This window comes from Euleptes europaea, chromosome 4 (genome assembly GCF_029931775.1).
Source record: "Euleptes europaea isolate rEulEur1 chromosome 4, rEulEur1.hap1, whole genome shotgun sequence".
Taxonomy (NCBI): Eukaryota; Metazoa; Chordata; class Lepidosauria; order Squamata; family Sphaerodactylidae; genus Euleptes; species Euleptes europaea.
This window is the reverse complement of record NC_079315.1, coordinates 39,419,702-39,439,280: the sequence shown is the minus strand read 5'-3', so window position 1 is coordinate 39,439,280 and position 19,579 is coordinate 39,419,702. Positions and strand designations below refer to the sequence as shown.

At 39.5% G+C, this 19,579-nt stretch overlaps 1 protein-coding gene across 1 annotated transcript in view; it reads left to right on the top strand.

Moving 5' to 3' along the window:
- Nucleotides 1–7,503: 7,503 nt before the first annotated feature.
- CCDC171 (coiled-coil domain containing 171) overlaps nt 7,504–19,579 on the top strand; it is a 160,352-nt gene continuing 148,276 nt past the window's right edge. Inside the window, exons 1-3 of the mRNA XM_056847984.1 lie at nt 7,504–7,604; nt 8,661–8,835; nt 13,477–13,667. Of these exons, the coding sequence (XP_056703962.1) occupies nt 7,521–7,604; nt 8,661–8,835; nt 13,477–13,667 (450 nt within the window). The 5' untranslated portion in view covers nt 7,504–7,520. The remainder of the gene's footprint in view (nt 7,605–8,660; nt 8,836–13,476; nt 13,668–19,579) is intronic.

Below are 19,579 nucleotides of genomic sequence, written 5' to 3'. Positions count from 1 at the left end.
TTTTCTCATATGCTCCAGTAACCAATGTAAAATTGCAACATGACCTCTAGTACCTCTTCCTTTTCTGAATCCAGCTTGAACACCCGACATTTCTCATTCCATACATCATAGTCTTAGATTTTGAGCATCACTTTACTCATGTGAGAAGTTAATACGATAGCCGATAGTTGCTGCAGTATTTGACATCTCCTTTTTTGGGACTTGGAATATAAAATGACTGTTTTCAGCCTATAGGCCGTTGTTTTGTTTTCCATATTTTTTGGCATATTAAGATTTTGATGGACTTCGTTTCTGTGGCTTGGAATAGCTCAACTGATACCCCATCTGCTCCTGGAGATTTGTTTCTCCCAGTTGCTCTCAGTGCAGCTTTCACTTCTTTTTGTAAAACTGTAGGTTCTTCTTCAAAAGATTCGTCTTGGAAGGAATCTGTCATCCTTTCATCTTTTCTGTATAATTCTTCAGTGTATTGTTCCCACCTTTTCTTTATTTTGTCCTGTTTAGTTAATGTATTTCCATGATGATCTTTCAGCATGCCTAACCGTGCTTTAAATTTCCCTTTTATTTCTTGGATCTTTCAGCATGCCTAACCGTGCTTTAAATTTCCCTTTTATTTCTTGGATCTTGTAGAACACATCTCTTGTTTTTCCCTTTTTGTTGTTCTGTTCTATTTTTTAATGCTGGTTATTATAATAGTTCTCTTCGTCTCTACGTGCAATTTGCTGGAATGCTGCATTTAGACTTTTGGTTCTGTTTGTCACCTTTTACCTTTGCTTCTTGTCTATCTTCAGCAATTTTAAGAGCTTCCTCAACTATCCATCAAAGCTTTTCATTTCTTTTGGCTACAGGAATAGTCTTTGTGTGTTTCTTCAGATTTATTTTAATTTTCAATAGTAACAATTTGTGGTCTGTGCCACAATTGGTTCCTGGTCTTGTTCTAGCAGAGAATAGAGCATCTCCATCTTATGCCTCCAATTATGTAATCTATTTGATTTCTATATTGGCTGTCTGGTGATATCCTCGTGTACAATTATCTATTTGGTTACCTGAAATGTGTTTGCAATGAACCAGTTGTCGTCTTCACAGAATTCTATGAGTTGCCCTCCTGCTTCATTTCATGCCCCTAGTCCAGGGGTTCTCAACAAGGGGGGAATTCCCCCCCGGGGGGGTTTTAGGGTTTTGGGGCGAGGAATTGGGAACACTATTCAGCAAAGTGTGATGTCCTGTATATTATGTACAATCTGTAAAATTGTAGTTTGTTTTTAATTTTGAGTTAGCGTGGGAGGGGGGGGATTATATTCTGAACAATGGTGAAAGGGGGGAATGGAGCAAAAAAGGTTGAGAACCACTGCCCTAGCACAAATCTTCAGACAGTATTTGATTCTGCTTTGTTTCCTACCTTTGTGTTCCAGTCACCTATGATTATCAGCACATCTTGTTTAGGTGTGTGATCAATTTCTTCCTGGAGACTTGCATAAAAGCTTTCACTTTCTTCCTCATTAGCATCTGTAGTTGGGGCATAAACTTGAATGATGATTATGTCGATAGGTTTTCCCTGAAGTCTGATATTATTTGGTCAGACTTTGCATTATAGCCTCTGACTGCCTGTGCTCCATCTCGCCTTACTACATAGAGCAACTCTTTTTCTTCTGTTTTTGTCATTCCCCAAGTAAAACACTTTGTAATTTTCTGACTGAAAATGTCCTAATCCAGTCCACTTTAGCGGACTCCCAGGAGTGAGACTTTGCCCGATAGTATTTGGTTCTGGGAAGGCAGACATGAACTGTTTTAATGACTCATTGTAGATGAGTAAATGTGGATGATTTTGTTAATAAGAGAATGTAATTAAAATGGCCACTTAAATGTATGTATTTTAGGTTGTAGTGTGTCCTCAAGATGTGTGGGAACAAGCAATGTTTGTCTTCCTTTTGCTGTAAATGAATATAAATTGTGGAGATCGTTGTTCAGAGAATGTAGACAAAAAAGAAAGAAAATAATTGTCATGACTTCTCCAATCAATTATATGGCTCCTGAAGTTAAAAGGTGAGTTTATCTTTTGTTATTATTTCTTTATTTTATTTGTACACCACCCTCCCCCGGCATGGCTGGCCTTAGGGCGACTTCCAACAACAATACAAATAACATCAACATTAAAGCATTAAATCTTTTTTTTCTGGAATGTGAGCTTATATATTTTGATGCTGATGTATTTAGTAATTTGTGTTCTAGACCATTGTGTTTTATTGGGTTTATTTTAATAAAGTATTAATTAAAAACATTAAAGCATTAAAACATAAACTTTAAAACCATAATTTCTATTCTAAAATTACAAGAAGGTGCCCTAGACTTTGTAACCAGCTCATAAAGTACGCTGTCTTCATCAGAGAAGGGCAGTCCAAAAATATAAAGTTGACAACTAGGGGTGAGCATTTGGTGGGATAAAAGTCGAATAAAATAATAGTATGAAATGAATAAAAGAGACCAGATCTATTTTATTGGACCTATTTATTTCTTACAAAAACTGAGTGGAGCTATATAGACTGGATCTTTTCGTGCCTCCTAATTCTTGCTATGCCCCCCTTAATCTTGTGGCTTTTGGGGGGCACTCTGGAAGGGTATGGGTTGTGATCCAAGAGGCTGCTGCTGAAGGGTAGAATTGATGGACATAATTCACTTCCTCCCCCCATACAAGTAGGACAAGTTTGGTTGGATCCAGAACTATTTTCCCTTTATTGCAATGTGTAGTGGATACTATGATCTTGAAGATAACTTTTCATATTTAATTTACTTTCTATTGTACATTTATCTTTAAAATATATTTTAAAATATTAAAAACAGCACATCTATTAGTTTGAGTCTCTTCCTTATTTACCTGATAAGTTGTACCTGATCCAGATGCAGTTCTGTTCTATTTTTTATCTCCTACTTTGAGATGCCAGCTGAACAGGTAACTAAGAGGTAAGAATTTATAACTGGCCTCTAATAAGTTTTCACTACCAAAAAAACTAGGGTAATTGTGTGTGTTCATTTTACAATAACACTAAATATTACAGTAATTAAACTGTGGTGAGATGTGTGTTCGTCTGTTATCAGGGTGGATAAAAATCAGTGATTTTTAAAAAAATCAGATTTTTTTATTTAAATTGGATTTTTTAAATTTAAATTGGATTTTTAAAAATAAAATGCTTTTGGAGGAAAAATCTATCTAAAGATAGTTTTCCATTTAAGATGCATTATAGTCAAAAGGCTATTCATCAGGAAATAAGGATAAGTTTTTAATTATGTAGCGTGAGGCTTTATATTTATGCAATGTTTAAATTTTTTGGTAAATGAATCCATTAATCCATTCACAATGTCATGCTCTTCCAGAGGTTTCTGTAAGATTATTTGGGGCAGTTTTTCTAACAAGAAGATATTATCACAGATGCTTGACTGGCAAGATCAAAGTAGAGGCTAGGGCATGTCTTGCATCGATCTATCTCTGGCTTAAGTTAAACCTAAAACCTCAAGGCCTAACCCCCTCGATTCTTTTAGATAATTACCACTCTACATGGCTGAAGGCAGTCAGAGGCAAGTTGGCCGAAATGGGCTTTTCCCCTCAATTGGCCCTGTAAATGGGACATGATCAGGCGAGGCAAGCTATAAAACAAAGGATACTGGATATGGAGCGCCAAAAAGATCTAGAGAAGGCACCAACTTTCCTGTCAGCAGAATAGTCCAGATATGTAGCCTCTCCTGCCGTCTACCTCTCCCAATTAGAGATCTTTAGATATAGGAAAGCATTCACCCTTGCCAGATGCCAAGCTTTTTGCTCGGCAGTTGTGGATGGGAGATACTCTATCCTCCAAGGGAACCTTTCTGTATGTCCCTGTGCTTTAAAGGAAATTGAAACAACAGAGCACATTCTACTATGCTGTCCATTATACCAAGAGGTTCGTTCTAAGTTTGTCCATTATATCAAGAGGTTCGTTCTAAGTTTATCTCCCCCTGGCTTAGTCAGCATTCCAGCCACTCAGGTCAGGAGCATACTAAAATGTTCCTTATAGATGAAAATCCACAGGTTATATTAGGAACGGATGAGTTTTGTGCAGCGGCCTGTAGAATTCATCAGATGCTGCTGAGAACACCGGCATGTCAATAATTTTAATGGGTAATTTATAGTTTGCACAGAGTACAAACAACTTTTTTACTATTTGTATTAACCTGTGGGTAGAGCGTAACACTAAGGGTTTTAATGGTAAATTGTGAAGAGCTGTGCTGGTCTATGGTTCCCCTTTTCCAGCTTTCCACCAGCCTGTTTTTCCTCCTCTGCCTGTCCTTCCTGCCAGCCTGCTCCAGCCTAGGCCTACCAACTGTGTCTCTCCTCCTCCCTCCTCCCCTCTGGAAAAAGAAAGGCCAGCCTCGCCAGAGCCAGGGCTGCTGGGAGATATAGCCCCTTTGAAATTCCATTACATTTGTGTGTATAGCCTGAGGTTTATCACAGTATTCTCTCTCTGGAGGAGAAAACCTATAATGGCAGCAGGTCTTAAAGAGACCCAGTTTGGGAATCTTTCAATGAAGTTCCTCTTCCTCGCAATAATTGCAAAATTATCTATGTATTTCCAAATCAGTAATTTTTTTATATAACTGTAAAATTATATAACTGGAAAATTTATCATTCCAAAAATGAAATCTTCATCTGGTTGTGAATATTATTTTACCAGCAAGAATTAGTCTTTCTTTAAAAAAACATGATTTAAATCAAGTCTTACTGACTAGTGATTTAAATCGTGATTTAAATCATTTTGATTCAAATAAAATCCACCCTGTCTGATATACAGTTGTTTTCCCCTTGGCTCTGTTCAGATCAATCAACCTCTTTGTGATTCTCATTAGCTGAAAATATGGCCTGATTCATACTTTAGTGGAAGAAAAAAAGGAGGGGAATAAAACCCAACCTAAAAACAAAAGCTGGGTACCCAAGTTTGGGTGAAAAGAAAATATAAATAAGTCTTTGTATAAATACTGAAAGTATAATTTATTAGAAGCGCTATGTAAAATTTAAAAGCATTACAATAGCACAATTTTAAATTTTACATAGCGCTTCTAATAAATTATACTTTCAGTATTTATACATAGACTTATATATATATATATATATATATATATATATATATATATATATATATATATATATATATATATATATATATATATATATATATATATATATATATATTCTTTTTACCCAACCTTGGGTACCCAGCCGATTCATACATTACCAGCTGTGGCTGTTCCTATGTAGCTCCTAGTAATGTTGATAAAAACTAATCACGTAGGTGGGACCAACTGCATGATTTCTTACTGCAGCAGCAGCCATACCATTGCTGCTAATATAGAAACTGTCCCTATGGAAACAGACAACCCCTTGCTGAAGGTGACTTTAAAGTCTTTTTGAACTGATTCTTACTGCATGGAATGTCAACTCTGACTATTAGGTGACCATGTCTTCCCTCACGATTTCTAAATAGTTAATGGAAAGTGGTGACACTCAACTCACTGCATAGCAGAAGCATCCAGATGACAAGCTGCCTGTGCAGTTAAGATGTCTTTGTATAACTAAGGATGCATTAAAGCAAGGATAGCTGATTGGGATTGTGTGAGCCATATGCGCTTACTAGAGTTTTAATCAAATTGTAGCAAGCCTGGCAATGGGGCTGGGAGGCACACTGGGCCTGGCTGCATTGTCAGCAATGGTGTGTGTGTTGGGTGGGTGGGGGTGGCTGTGTCTGGGAGCTGCAGTGACCCCAGTGATAGCAGCAGCAGTGGGAAGACAGAAGCTTCAGTGCACCTGGCAACAAGATCACGAGGCATGTTGGGCATGGCTGCATTGTTGGTGATGGGAAGGGGTGGCTGGTAGGCGTGGTGGCCCTGGTGATGGCAGCAACAATGGGGGGAGAAGCTGCCCTGCTATTATCCATTTGTAGCCTATGGGATGCCCTGACCTGGATAGCCCAGGCTAGCCTGATCTCGTCAGATCTCAGAAGCTAAGCAGGGTCAGCCCTGGTTAGTATTTGGATGGGAGATCACCAAGAAATACCAGGGTTGCAGTGCAGAGGAAGGCACTGGCATTCCACCTCTGTTAGTCTCTTGCCATGAAAACCCCAAAAAGGGTCGCCATAAGTCGGCTGTGACTTGAAGGCACTTTACACACACACACAGCCTCAGGGATGCATTCTACACCCCCTTGGGGCATCTGTAAGCCCATTGTGGGAGTCCTTAGCAGACCGGGCTGGGATTGACTATCCATTTTCCTGTTCAAGCCAAAATACTCATAGGGAGGTAATGCTGGTGTGCTTATCAGGCTTTATTAAGGTGCTTTATTAAGGTATTTATTAAGGTACTTCCTGCTAAAGTCATCAGGATAGTTACACCACTCACTTTGCTGGTCACTTATTCTGCCCTGCCTTCCAGGCGCCAGCCGACCCTCCTTCATGCCTTGCGCACCTCTGTCCGTATGTGCCGCCCAACTCCTATTTGCGTCTGCTTCTAAATTTTGTTTAAAAATAAAAGCTAAATCAATTTTATAATGGAGCAGTTAGACTGGTAGTGCTAAATTCTATTAGCTCTGCATGTGTTTCAAGGTGATAGTGATGTAAATTACTTCTGGTTATTAAAATATGTATACTTCGGAAATGAATGCTGACATTCAAATCTGGTCATTCAAAGTGAGTGAGTGTGATGTAGTGGATGCTGAATTTAGAGTGGAGAGAACCTGGTTTAAATGCTTACACATTCATGAAGCTCCCTGGGTAACTTTGGGGCAGTGTCTCCCCCCCACCCACCATCCTCATTTATAGGGTTATTGTCAGGATACAAGAGTGGGTGAGGATTTAGTGTGCATTGGCCTGAGTTCTTTAAAAAGGGAATAAACATTAATAAATCTCACAATAATGTTGTGAATATCCAACTACTCAGGTATGATGGTAAATGTTGACATTGGCCTAAGTAGATTGTCAGCATTCAGTTTTGCATGTCAGAAATTTTTCCATTTTCCATTCTGTTTATGGCTATTTCACAAAATTGGTCTGTGAATGATGATGTTCATTCAGTTTTTGGATATTAACTGCAACCCAAACCCAAGCCTTGAGGTTTGATTTCATAAGTAGTAAAATATTTATATTCTCACAGTAGAGAAGTTGAGAGAGTTTTGTTTTTTCCTTGTAAGGCTGCAAAAACTTACTTTTTTAGCAGTGATGAAAATAAAATTTAAGAGGTGGATAAGTGTGGCAGAAGCCTTTTACAATAATATAGTGCACTGGAGATTTCATGGATAATTGTTGCAATTTAAAATAAATGTGACAGACTGTTAAATAGTATTGCTGCATCTTAACCATATTACTTTGGAAAGCTGTGTGGGACTTACCTATACATATTAAGACTGAACTCCTGAAGTTCAAAGCTGATATAATTCTGTTAAAATTATTCTATTTTGAAGCAGGCATGGTAGAAAGGCATCTTTGCCCAACAGCAGAGAACAAAACATGGATACTAAAGAAGATTTGAGAAGGAAACTCCATCAGGCCACGAAAGAAAAACTGGATTTAACTGCTGAACATAACGAAGAGGTAAGTGCTTCATCTTACAGAGCAATCCTGGCAACCGCGGTGGCTGGGGACAGCGCCACCACAGAGGTTTCCTAGCCACCATGGTTGGAAAAGGGGGGTTTAAAAACAAAAAAAGACCTTAAAATGGGTGGAAAGGCCCCATTGCAAACAGTGATGCTGCACCACCAAATGGTGGCATAGCAATGCCATTGCGTTGGGGTGTTCCCAGCACAAATAGGGTTAGGAAGCTGTCTAATGGCAGCTGTGTCCCCCGGAATGCCCCAGGAATGCCTCCTGGGATGCCGGCGCAGGGACTTGTGCTGGGAGAACGTCGATTGGAGGCCATGCCGGCATCCGAGAGCCATGCTGCCGTTGTGATCCAGGGGGGCCAGCATAAGTGGCCCTACGCAGGCATCCATGCCTGTTTGCACAGAGCAAGTAGCACGGACGCCAGCGCAGAGGTCACACTGGCTCCTAAGAGCACTCCCCCCCTTCAGGATTTGCAACCCTGGTATTTCTTGGAAGTCTCCCATTCAAATACTTGCCGGGGTTGACGCTGAGATCTTCTGAGATGTGACCTGGGCTGTCCGGGTCAGGGCTCCATAATTATGTGACTGCATATAAATAGAAAAGGAGAGAAGGAAAGCATATTGTACAACTTAAACCTGATCTATCAAAAATGTTCTGATGAGGCATTTACCCTATATTTTAATAGCATGTTTAAATTTGAATTAATTTGCTTATGCATCACAATTCAATTTTTAATTTTAAAAGTGCTGACAATTTACCTTTTCAATAGTGTGTTCCTTCAAACACTGCCTTCTATCTAAAGTAGCACAAATGGATCTCAGTGAGCAGAATAAGAACTTCATGCCTCCCTTTCCCACTGCAGTCCATTGTACACCAGGGTTCGGCAAACCCCCAGATACAGCACTCTTTGTAGTGTGAGGGGATGGGATTGGTGAAAATCCCTCCCCTTCCTCCAGTGGAAAACAAGGTTATCATCCAAGCCATTGTTGTTAATACCTACAAGAAAAAGCTATCTCACCTATCTGTACGTACAAATTCCTTTCACAGCTATCAAAATACCTAAGTCAGATTGCCAAGTTGCGAGCTGAAGTTGAGAAAGGTGAGGCTGTTAGACAAAGTCTGGAGTATGAGCTTGCTATTGCAAGGAAAGAAGCTGGTCTGAAACGGTGTTCAACAGAAGACAAGTTATGTGAAGCAAACAAACAAACTGAACAGCTTCGAGGTAAGAGTTAAAGCCCAGACTGTGGGAGAACAGAGCCTTTGTGTCATGAGTTTACACAGTACTTTGAACTCACCTTGCTTTTGTTCTTTTTATTTGCTCTTCCTCTCCTTCTAATGAGTTCACACACAACATAATGCACTACCCCAAGTGGACAAAATGACATAGAATTACCAAGTTTTAACTGTGGGCAGTAGATTATAGAGACGATATAGCTGTTGCATTTCAGGCCCTTCCCTGGTCCCTTCACCCATCTTCACCATTTCCCACCTGCTGTTCTGCAAAACTGGCATTTTATTTGATAAAACTATTGAGCAAAGCCATGTTTTCATTCTCCAGAATGTTTTTTCATAGCTTGCTTGTATTCTTTCATGTTTTTCTCAATTTTGTTACCTTCAAAAAAAGGAAGAAAGAAACCCAATGTGATTTCAAGGAGAGAAAAAATCCAAGCTTAAAAACAAGAATGGTGGTGAGATTTCAGTTACCCTATATCTCCAAGATCTGTGTTCCTATTTTTGGAAACAAGGTATCACTTGCAAACTCTTTCAAATCACATTCAACCTTTGATCTACCTTTCTGACACACAACAGCAAAACATCACAAATATAAAGGATAGAGTATTTCTTTCAAACTACCTTTGAATATTGCATACAAAAAGCTTTGCTTGAATTTTACACAAAGGAAAGTTTTAGGCTTCCTAAATCTTATTTTACTATTGTCCAGAGTGATTATAGACCTGAAATATAGCTGTAAAACATTCTTTTGTTGCTTAGGAGCTGTAGATGTTGGAAGTGCTCTCAGTACTGAATCCTGAATTTGTTGCTTCTCTGGTTTCTTCTAGGTTGTGGCTTAATTTGATTGCCTGGTATTGGTGCTTTAATGTCTGCTTCGTGGTATAGTGAGACACTGTCTGAAGGGATCCCTTGTGGGTTTTTGTTGCCTTCATCTGGGTTTATCCTCTTTAGGAATATGTTTGGATTACCTCCCACCCCTGTTTATACTTTATTTTAATCTCTCTTTTTGTTACACATTTTAAAACACTTCAAAATGAAAAGCAAAAAACGGTTGATTTGACTCAGTAACACCTGATAGGAATAGCAAAATGTGGTGAAATGAAATTGAATGCTGAAATGAATTTAATGCCCATTCTTCCAGTACGCAGAGATCCTTCTGGAGCTCTTCACAGTCTGATTTTGTTTTAACCACCCTAAATAATTTGGTGTCATCTGCAAACTTGGCTACTTCACTGTTTAACCCCAACTCCAGGTCATTGATGAACAGGTTGTAAAGCACCAGTCCCAACACAAATCCCTGAGGCACCCCACTGCTCACATCCCGCCATTGTGAGAACTGACCATTGATTCCTACTCTCTGCTTCCTATTTTTCAGCCAGCTCTCAATCCATAAGAGGACTTGTCCTCTTATCCCATGACTATGAAGTTTGCTTAGCAGTCTTTGGTGGGGGACTTTGTCAGAAGCTTTTTGGAAATCCAAATACACAGTATCCACAGGCTCATTCCTGTCCACATGCTTATTGACGCTATCAAAAAACTCTAATAGGCTAGTGAGACAGGACCTACCCTTACAGAAGCCATGTTGGGTTTTGCCCAGCAGACCTTGCCCTTCTATATGCTTGACAATTCTATCTTTAATAATGCTTTCCACTAATTTACCCGGAACAGACGTTAACTGGCCTGTAATTTCCTGGGACCCCCCTTGAACCTTTTTTATAAATGGGTGTTACGTTGGCCATTCTCCAGTCCTCTGGTACAGAGGCTGATCGAAGGGACATATTACATATATTCGTTAGAAGTTCAGCAATTTCCCATCTGAGTTCTTGAAGAACTCTAGGATGAATCTTAGTCCCTGTGACTTGTTAGTTTGCAGTTTGTCTAGACGTTCTAGGACTTCCTGCCTTGTTACCACTATTTGCCTCAGTTCCTCATTTTCCCCTCTCCAAAATCTCTGTTCAGGAGAAGGAATCTGCCCTGTATCTTCAACAGTGAAGACAGATGAGAAGAATTTATTTAGTTTTTCAGCAATCGCTTTATCCTCCCTTAGAGTTCCTTTACTCCCATTTTCATCCAATGGTCCAACCACTTCCCTAGCTCTTTTCCTACTCCTAATATACTTAAATAATTTCTTATTGTTTGTTTTGATGTGTTTAGCAATAAGCTCCTCAAAATATTTTTTTGCATCTCTAATTATCTGCTTGCATTTCCTTTGTCAAGTTTGTGTTTGCTTCTGTTCGCCTCATTTGGGCAAACCTTCCAGTCTCTGAAGGAAGACTTTTTTTCTCTATTTGCTTCCTTCACCTTACCTGTTAGCCATGGTGGTGACCTCTTGGACTTATTACTACCTTTCTTGACCTGCGGTATACAAGCTAGCTGAGCCTCTAGTAATGTGGACTTGAGTAACCCCCAAGCCTTTTCAAGAGATTTAACCCTCTTAACTGTTCTTTTCAACTTCCTCTTTACCAGTTTTCTCATTTTAGAGAAGTTCCCTCTTTTAAAGTCAAAGGTAATTGTATGAGATTTCCCAGTCACTTTCCCACTTACATCTAAATTAAATTTGATGCCATTTGCTCCTCACATATCTGAAGAAGCTTTTCTTGCTGTAGCGAGCCTCCCTGGCCAGCAACAGGTCATTGTGAGCTTTGGCCTCTCTAATGGTTGACCTAAAGTGCCTAGCAACCTGCAGATACTCTTCTTTAGATGTATGTCCTTGCCTCTGTAAGCTCTCTAGAAAGTTCTTTGAGCACTCTCGGGTGCATACCGTCTGACAAGGGACAGTGGTGGACCTACATTTTTGGGGCCCTGAAGCTTGAACTGTTATGGGGCCTCCTTCGCAACCAGCAACAATAGGGCAACATCCAACAAGGTCCAAAGGGCCTTGCTGCCCTTGCAAGGACCTTGAGGCTGAAATGGTGGAGAACAGGGTGTTGGGGTAGAGTCCTTGAAAATGGGCCATACAGTGACAAAATAAAACTACAGAGCTGTTAAGCCGTACACCAATGAAGGATTTGAGGATCCAGCTGCCCAAATGAAGGCTGTGAATAAATTCAGGCGAGCTCAGTGGGCCCTTACAGCTGGGGATTTGAGTGTTGCAAGCGCCGAGAAAATTTTGACCAATTACAGGGACGTTTTCAGGCCATATGAAATGGGTGTTAGAGCATATTCTAAAGTCAATATTAAGTACTTCAACCCATTAGCTTATGATTCTATCACTTAAAATATCCATCAATTAAGTTGAGAAATTCACTCATTAAAAAAAAAGTTGCTTCAGGGGGCCCCTCCGGGATTAGGGGCCCTGAAGCTTAAGCTTCATTAGTTTCACAGTAGATCCGCCTCTGCCGGGGGATTTGTAGTCATCCAGTGCAGCCAGGTGCTTCTCAACTACTTCTCTGCCTTCTTTAGAGGTATGTCCTTGCCATTCTTCACTTGCTGCTTTCCCTTCCATGCTCCTACACCAGCTTGGTGTAGTGGTTAAGAGCGGCGGCCTCTAATCTGGAGAACCGGGTTTGATTTCCAGCTTCTCCGCATGAAGTCTGCTGAGTGACCTCTCAGCACAGTTCTCTCAGAACTCTCTCAGCCCCACCTACCTTTTTTTTTGGGGGGGGGAGGTGATTGTAGACTTCTTTGAGACTCCTTATGGTAGAGAAAAGCGGGATATAAAAACCAACTCTCCTCCTCAGGGATTTGTTTGTTTGTTTTGCTTATGGAGTTGTGTAAAGCACCATGTTCGTGGTGATCTTTATAAATAATGTGTGCATAATCCCGGCTCTCCATTTCTCATATTGTTGTCTGGGACAAAATGTTAGTTGTGTCTCACTTTTTCCTTATTTTACATTGAGGATTTTCTTTTTTTCCAACTGAGTCCTCAAAGTTTGAGCCAACCAGAATCTGCCTGAGCTTTGTCTGGTGGAGACTAACTAATCCCTGTTCTTGGTTTAGATAAAACCAACAACGTGAGTGAAAAGGGGCTCTGCAGGAGGAATATTTTTTGCCTTTTTTTCTCCTCATCACATGAAGATATGCTCACTGCCCACAAAGGACTCCACAACGTTTTAAAATAGGCAGATTAAAACAACAAACAACAAACTCACTGTGGGCTGCAAAATCTTGACACTTGGCAATGGCGGTAGTGTTACTGGGTTGCTGTAGTGAAGACTCAAGGGGGGTTAAGGAGACTTTTCTGGAGATCAATCAGGGGACTCTTGACAAACCTGGTTCTTTCAGGGCACAAACGACTATTTGTGAGCTTATAATTAGTTCAGGATTTGTTTACAAGACTGACATCAGTTTTGGTGTGATAAGTCTTGCACTGCTGTGTCAAAACAAAAACAAATTTAAAAAACCCTCATCTTGCATATTTACTCTATTCTATTTAAAAGATTTCCACCCTCTGCTTCAGCTCATTGAGCTTCTCTCCTGTGAACTTTGTGTGGATTCTTAGTGGTAATAAATCTATAGTACAAGTACAAATAGAAAGAAATCTCCAGTTCCAGAATATAATTCTTCCTTTGTTACTTTTCTGTTATATTGTTATGTAGAAGGGAACAAAAATAACTTCTGCTGGTTTTAATAATGTGTTCATAGTACTTTAAGTTTGATGAGCACATCGCTTTGTTTCTCTTCTCAATAGCGACAATTTCAGCTTTTCAGCAGAAGTTGAATGAGACCGAGAGAGCCTTTCATATTTCTCAGCAGCACTGGGATGACAAACAGCAAAGACTTGTAAATGACATAGCTGAGAAAGACCTTATTATCAAGTCCTGCAATAGTGAATATGAATTACTGTTGAAGGAGAGGACTAAACTGGAAGATATATTGAAGGTATGCCTTTATTCAAGTTGTGCAAGCATTGGGTGAGGAAGCTATGGAAAAATAGCTTGTTATATTAAATTAGTGTCTGTCTTGCTGTAAAACCAATTTGGAACAGGTATAGAATGGTTAAATACTAAAAACAATTTAGTATAAACTCACCAATACTGAGAATATTTATTTCTTATTCTGGGCAGTGTTGTTTGTTGCTACAGTTCTGCAGTCTCCTATCTTTGTAACATATCTTAAACATATCAGAATGGTTCAGATGAAATATTAAACCGTGGTTTGGCATTGCAGAAACTAGCCCCAGAATCACAGACTGCCTCTTCCCATTGCATTACTTCCTCCTTCCCTGTTGTGAGGCAAGCCATCGCTTGTGATTGTATCTGAACACTGTTAGTCTGCAGTTCCAGTTGGAATAGCGAAGCACAAGTAATAATTTACTGGTTAGGGTGTAACAGCCAACTGTGTGGTCTGTCTCAAATCAGGGGAAAAGAGAAGGGATCATAGCATGCAAGGGGAGAAAGGGAAGAGGGAGCGTGTGAGCCCAAGGCACATTTGTTTAATGTGCGGCCCATAGTTTGATGTTGCATGTAAACTGAGTGACTAGTTCTTAAAACCCCTATAATAGTAGAAATACTGTTGAAATCAGGGTGCTGCTGCTGTAAGGACTGATTCCATAACTTGCAAGTTGTTTGAGGAACGTTTCCACAAGTTATGGTGGGAATCTAATGCTATTGATATGCACAGTTCTTTACCAGAACAGCTCAGTGCTTCTTACAAAACACTCCTCCATTAAAATATTGACAAAGTAGACTTGGAACAATGTGGTTGATTCCATCACAAGAATCTTGTTTGGATTTACCCAGGATTGACACGCTTTCTCTACTGCTTCTGCTTTAACACCAGATTATTGGGGCAAACCATCAGATTTGGACACCACATAGTGTTTTGATGCACAAGGTCTTTGAAAGGCTTTGACCATGAGGTAAGGAAGCTCTGTGGAGTCAAGTAGGTCTACCCATAGCTCACTGTATAAGGGACAGAGCTCTTTCTGCAAGTAAGAGGTACCATGTTGTTTCTTGGCTCTTTTATATGCAACATAGGGCATTGGCTTACTTGTGAATAGTTCAGAATGTCTGGATTTAATGCTTATTCATCCATATGGTGAACTGTGCAAACTGGCTGATAACTGTGAAGGAAACTAGACCTTGTGAAACGGCACTTGCTGGCCATAAGAAAAACAGGGTTTTACTGTCCTGTGAATTTCTGCTTAGTAAGTTTAATTTCATGATTTAAACCTGTAGCACTTAACTGTTTTATTAATAAAAGTTAAACTGTATCCATGTCAAGGACACCTTGGAGTACCAGGAAGAACAGAAGAGCATGATAGAATCAGAGATAAGGGAAGTGACAGGAGAGGAGTTTAGGTATCAGTCAGAGAAGTGGAAAGCAGAAAGAAGTGAACTCCACTTTCTGTTGCAGGTATTCTTTTCTCGTGTGTGTTAAGCAGTGAAAAAAGTAGCTGTTGTGTCTATACTATATATGCCTCTGAATAAATGCAATAATTCTTGGATTAGATCCAGTGGTTTATCAGCAGAAGGTACTGGAGATTGTGATCTTTCCCATGTTCCCCTTACCCCAGCAGTTCTTTCTGACTTCAGGAAAGTTTGTTCTAGGGTCACAGAACTCACATGGGCGAATTTCCATTTAGTGATGGGGGAGGCAGGAGTATAGCCAACCTGTGTGGCTATTTGCAAACCTTTGATCAGAAGGGACTTCTAGGAAAAGGGAGGATAACATGAGAAAGATCTATGACCTTATGCCAACAGACTGCAGGATCCAATCCATTATGTTCTTAACTAATTCCAACAAATCTCTCAAGGGCTAAAGAGCATGTTAACTGAAATCTGACACCTTTTGATTTCAAATGGGATTGTAGGTAATGGCTACTATTGTTTTCTTGCATGATCAGCCATCTTTTTCTGCAGAATATTTTCTACACATTTGCCAGCTCCTTGTTGTGTATCTATCAGTGTGGATTTGATATAAATCAAATCGATTTAAATCAATTTGAGGCAAGGGCCTGGGCATCTGCTTTTAGATTTTGTCTGAAGCTAACTTTATCATCCCAGAAACAGGGGGGCTCTTTTTACTGAGGATGGATGCTTTTAGAACAACCTGGCAGAAACTAGTAATCTCTCACCTAGACTGTCTGGGGATCTTCCCTAATGATATTGATTGCCTCAGTCTGACCTCTATTAGAAATTTAATTTTGAAATGCCTCTATGCCTTAAATCAGCTCAGTACCAGAATCCAGGCCCGTAGAGTTTGTTCTTCTATTGGGATTGGCAAATCCAGACTCCAGCCCAGTCTATCTTGACTTCTTGACAGTTCCTAAATACCGATGAGCCGTCATCTTAATTCAGTCCCAACAGCAGAACCTTTTGGCTGCTTTGGGAAGATTCCATTTGCAGATAGCCTTTGTAGCTGTGACACAGGGAGCCTTGACACCTTGCTCCATTGTGTATCAGATTGTCCAAAATTTCATAGGTATAGAACTATATTACATGTCTCTCCCTTTCTAAAGGATCTGGTTAGCATTCCAGCCCATTATAAGCTACTGACCCTTTTGGCTGGAAGCGATCACAGTATCACCCTGGCAGTTGCCAAGTTTTTTCCCCACGTAATCAAATCTAACAGTTACATAGATCTGCGCAACTTGATGCCCTAGTTGTCATAGGAGTATTTATTGTTGTTATTGTTACTCTCTTTTATGTTGTTGTTCTGTTGTTGGAACTGTTTGTGCTTAAGACTGTTGTCACAACAGCAGAGAATAAAAGAAAAATTTAAATCACGATTTAAATCAATAGTCAATAAGACTAGATTTTCACAATTTGAATCACTAGTCACACTTTCTCAGCGTGGTGGGAGCTAGTGTGGTGTAGTGGTTAAGGTTGGTGGAGTCTGATCTGGACAACCGGGTTTGATTCCCCACTCCTCCACATGAGCGGCGGAGGCTAATCTGGTGAACTGGATTTGTTTCCCCACTCCTACACATGAAGCCAGCTGGGTGACCTTGGGCTAGTCACACACTCTCTGATCCACCTACCTCACAGGGTGTCTGTTATGGGGAGGAGAAGGGAAGGTGATTGTAAGCCAGTTTGATTCTTCCTTAAGTGGTAGAAAAAAACCAACTCTTCTTCTTTGTCTAGTCAGTAAGACTATATTTAAAGTATGGTTTTGTACATAAATGGCCCTTCTCATCATGTTGTTTCATATGGGCCACCAGGCCTTGCTTTTCTTTGTTGCAGTGTTTGCATTTTGTACACATGCCTGCCTTACCCATAGGTAGAGGAACTTCATTAAAATATTCCCAAACTGAGTCTCTTTTACAGCTTGCTGCCATTATTGGTTTTCTCCTTCAGGGAGAGAATAATATGATAATCCTCAGACTATACACACAAAGAACCCAAGACTTGTGGAGAATTCTGCACAAAAGGTTTCACTATCTTTTTCACTGCTTCCTCTTCCCTCCTCACACCTAGCTCCTTGTGCAGATCTATTCCACTCCAATCAATCTTCTATTCATTGAACTTCTTGAAACTTAGCACTTAAGAGGTAAGGGGTGGATTCTGTGTACATAGATTTGCTAAAGAGCAATGAGATTAAGGTTTTTTTCTCAACTTTGTAAATTTATTTTATAACATTTTTGCCATGAAGAAGAGGCATGTTATCTCTGCAGACACAAATTAACTGTTTTGAGAACTGCAGAACCAGGCATCTGTCATATCTTATAGATAGAAAAATTTCCCAAAATCTTACAGAAACCTCTTGAAGAACATGACATTGTGAGTGGATTAATGGAATTCATTTACCAAAAAATGTAAACATTGCATCAATATACAGCCTTATGCTACATAAATAAAAACTAATCCTTATTTCGTGATGAATAACCTTGGGACTATAATATATCTTAAATAGAAAACTTATCTTTAGATAGATTTTACCTCAAAAAGCATTTTATTTAAAAATCTGATTTAAATAAAAAAAAATCAGATTTAAATGTTAAAAATCCATTTTTTAATTTAAAAAGATAATTGATCCACCCTGGTATCCATATATATAATTCCCTCCTGCCCGGCTTGGATACCTTCCAGATTCAGGGACTACTGTGTCCAAACATTTATTACATTGAAATGTTTTTGTTTTTTCAGTTGTGTCTTGGTAACTTCCTATGGTGTGAGTGTGAATGCTGATTTTTTTTTTGATAGGCAGTCTTAACTATATATTAAAACAGAACATATGTTCATTGGCAAGTGCCATAGTCTCTTGAATTACACACTGAAAATACTTGCCTTCTGTTGTGCTCTAGCAAATAAAATCACAAGCTTCAGACTGAAGGCTTGGTTTGGGGTCCTTCAATCACTTTCGTAAAAGAATGCTGGCAGCCTTAGTATGAAAACCTGAGTTATGAGATCTTTGGAGTTCAGGCTTGGAATGTTTGTCTGTAACGGGCCACAGAAAACAAATGCAACCATAAACCATTCAAATGGAACAATCCACCTTGATTTTCCTAGCAGATACTGCAGTGTGGTCCTCCCCTGGGGTGCCTGTCTGTCTGATGCACTCTGACTAAAGGACGAGCAGAGGTTTTATAACAATACAACAGCATCATCTTGTGGTTGGCAGAACAGTGTTGCACTGTCATTTTTAAATTTATCTGTGAACAGTCTGGTCTGCAGTCCAGTTAAGCCTACATGCACGGTTTGGCAAACAAAAGTTAGCGTGCTGTAAGTAGGTTAGCAAACATAAGGCAGCAATTAAACTAACGGTGTATACGTATTGTACAAATATGCGGACAGTGTCTTTGTAGATAAAACATTAAGTTGGGTATGAAAATTGAATACCACTTTGTTTACATGCACGGTTTGGCTTTCATTAAAATAGAGGAAATAAAGAATTTCAAACGGTGTTTTATCCCCTTATACCTTTTACTTTTTGATTTCCAATAGATGGTTCTGCTATTGATTTTCCTCATTGTCACACCATTTGTATTCTTTTTAATTTAGGCTATTTAAAAATAAATAAATTTTATTCAAAAAAAATTAAATGAACCAATTTCAAGTACAACAACTTCATATACAGAACTGTACAAAAATCACTAGAATAGGTTCTTACAATCAACAAACTAATGACAAAATCTAGGATTTGAAAATCCCCATTTATACTACCATAAAGAAATGTGTTGTTTTCCTATCAGATTGGTTCCATTCTAAAACTTCAGTGCACAGAAAGAATCCTGTGCATGGCTTCCTAGCCTCCCCACTCCTGGAGAAGCACAAAATGTCCCCCCAAGTGCTGTTCCTGGGGGTTGCAGGGACTTCCAAGAGCAGCATCAAAGGAGGTAGAAGGCTGCTGTAAGAAGGGCGAAATCGGTGAAAATTGCCCCGTCTTGTACGTGGGAAGTCGTTTGATGGGATCCAGCACATGATTAGGTACACAACAAGTACCTAATAATATGATTATCCAACAGGTGGAGTTGGAGAGGGAATCAATCCCTCAGCTCATTCCAGGTTCCTTGGGCTTATTTAGGAGTATGCTATCATCACCAACCCAACAGGTTTGGCAAAAAGCTTGTTTTACATATAAATAAAATCTCTTTGCTTTCACACGTGATTTTTGTTTTGGTAGATGTACATATTTGATATCCTTTCAATTAAACGTCTTTCCATTCAGCACAGCAGCTTCATACAAGAACGATGTGGCACTTTGAATAGTTATTTAACTATCCAACAAGTCTAGAATCAGGAACTGGATTGAAAGGTATTATTAAGTCTAAATTAAAAAGACCTGTCCAGTGTTTTGTTACACAACACATTATACACATGGGCTTTTTGTTCCCGGCCAAAATATCAACC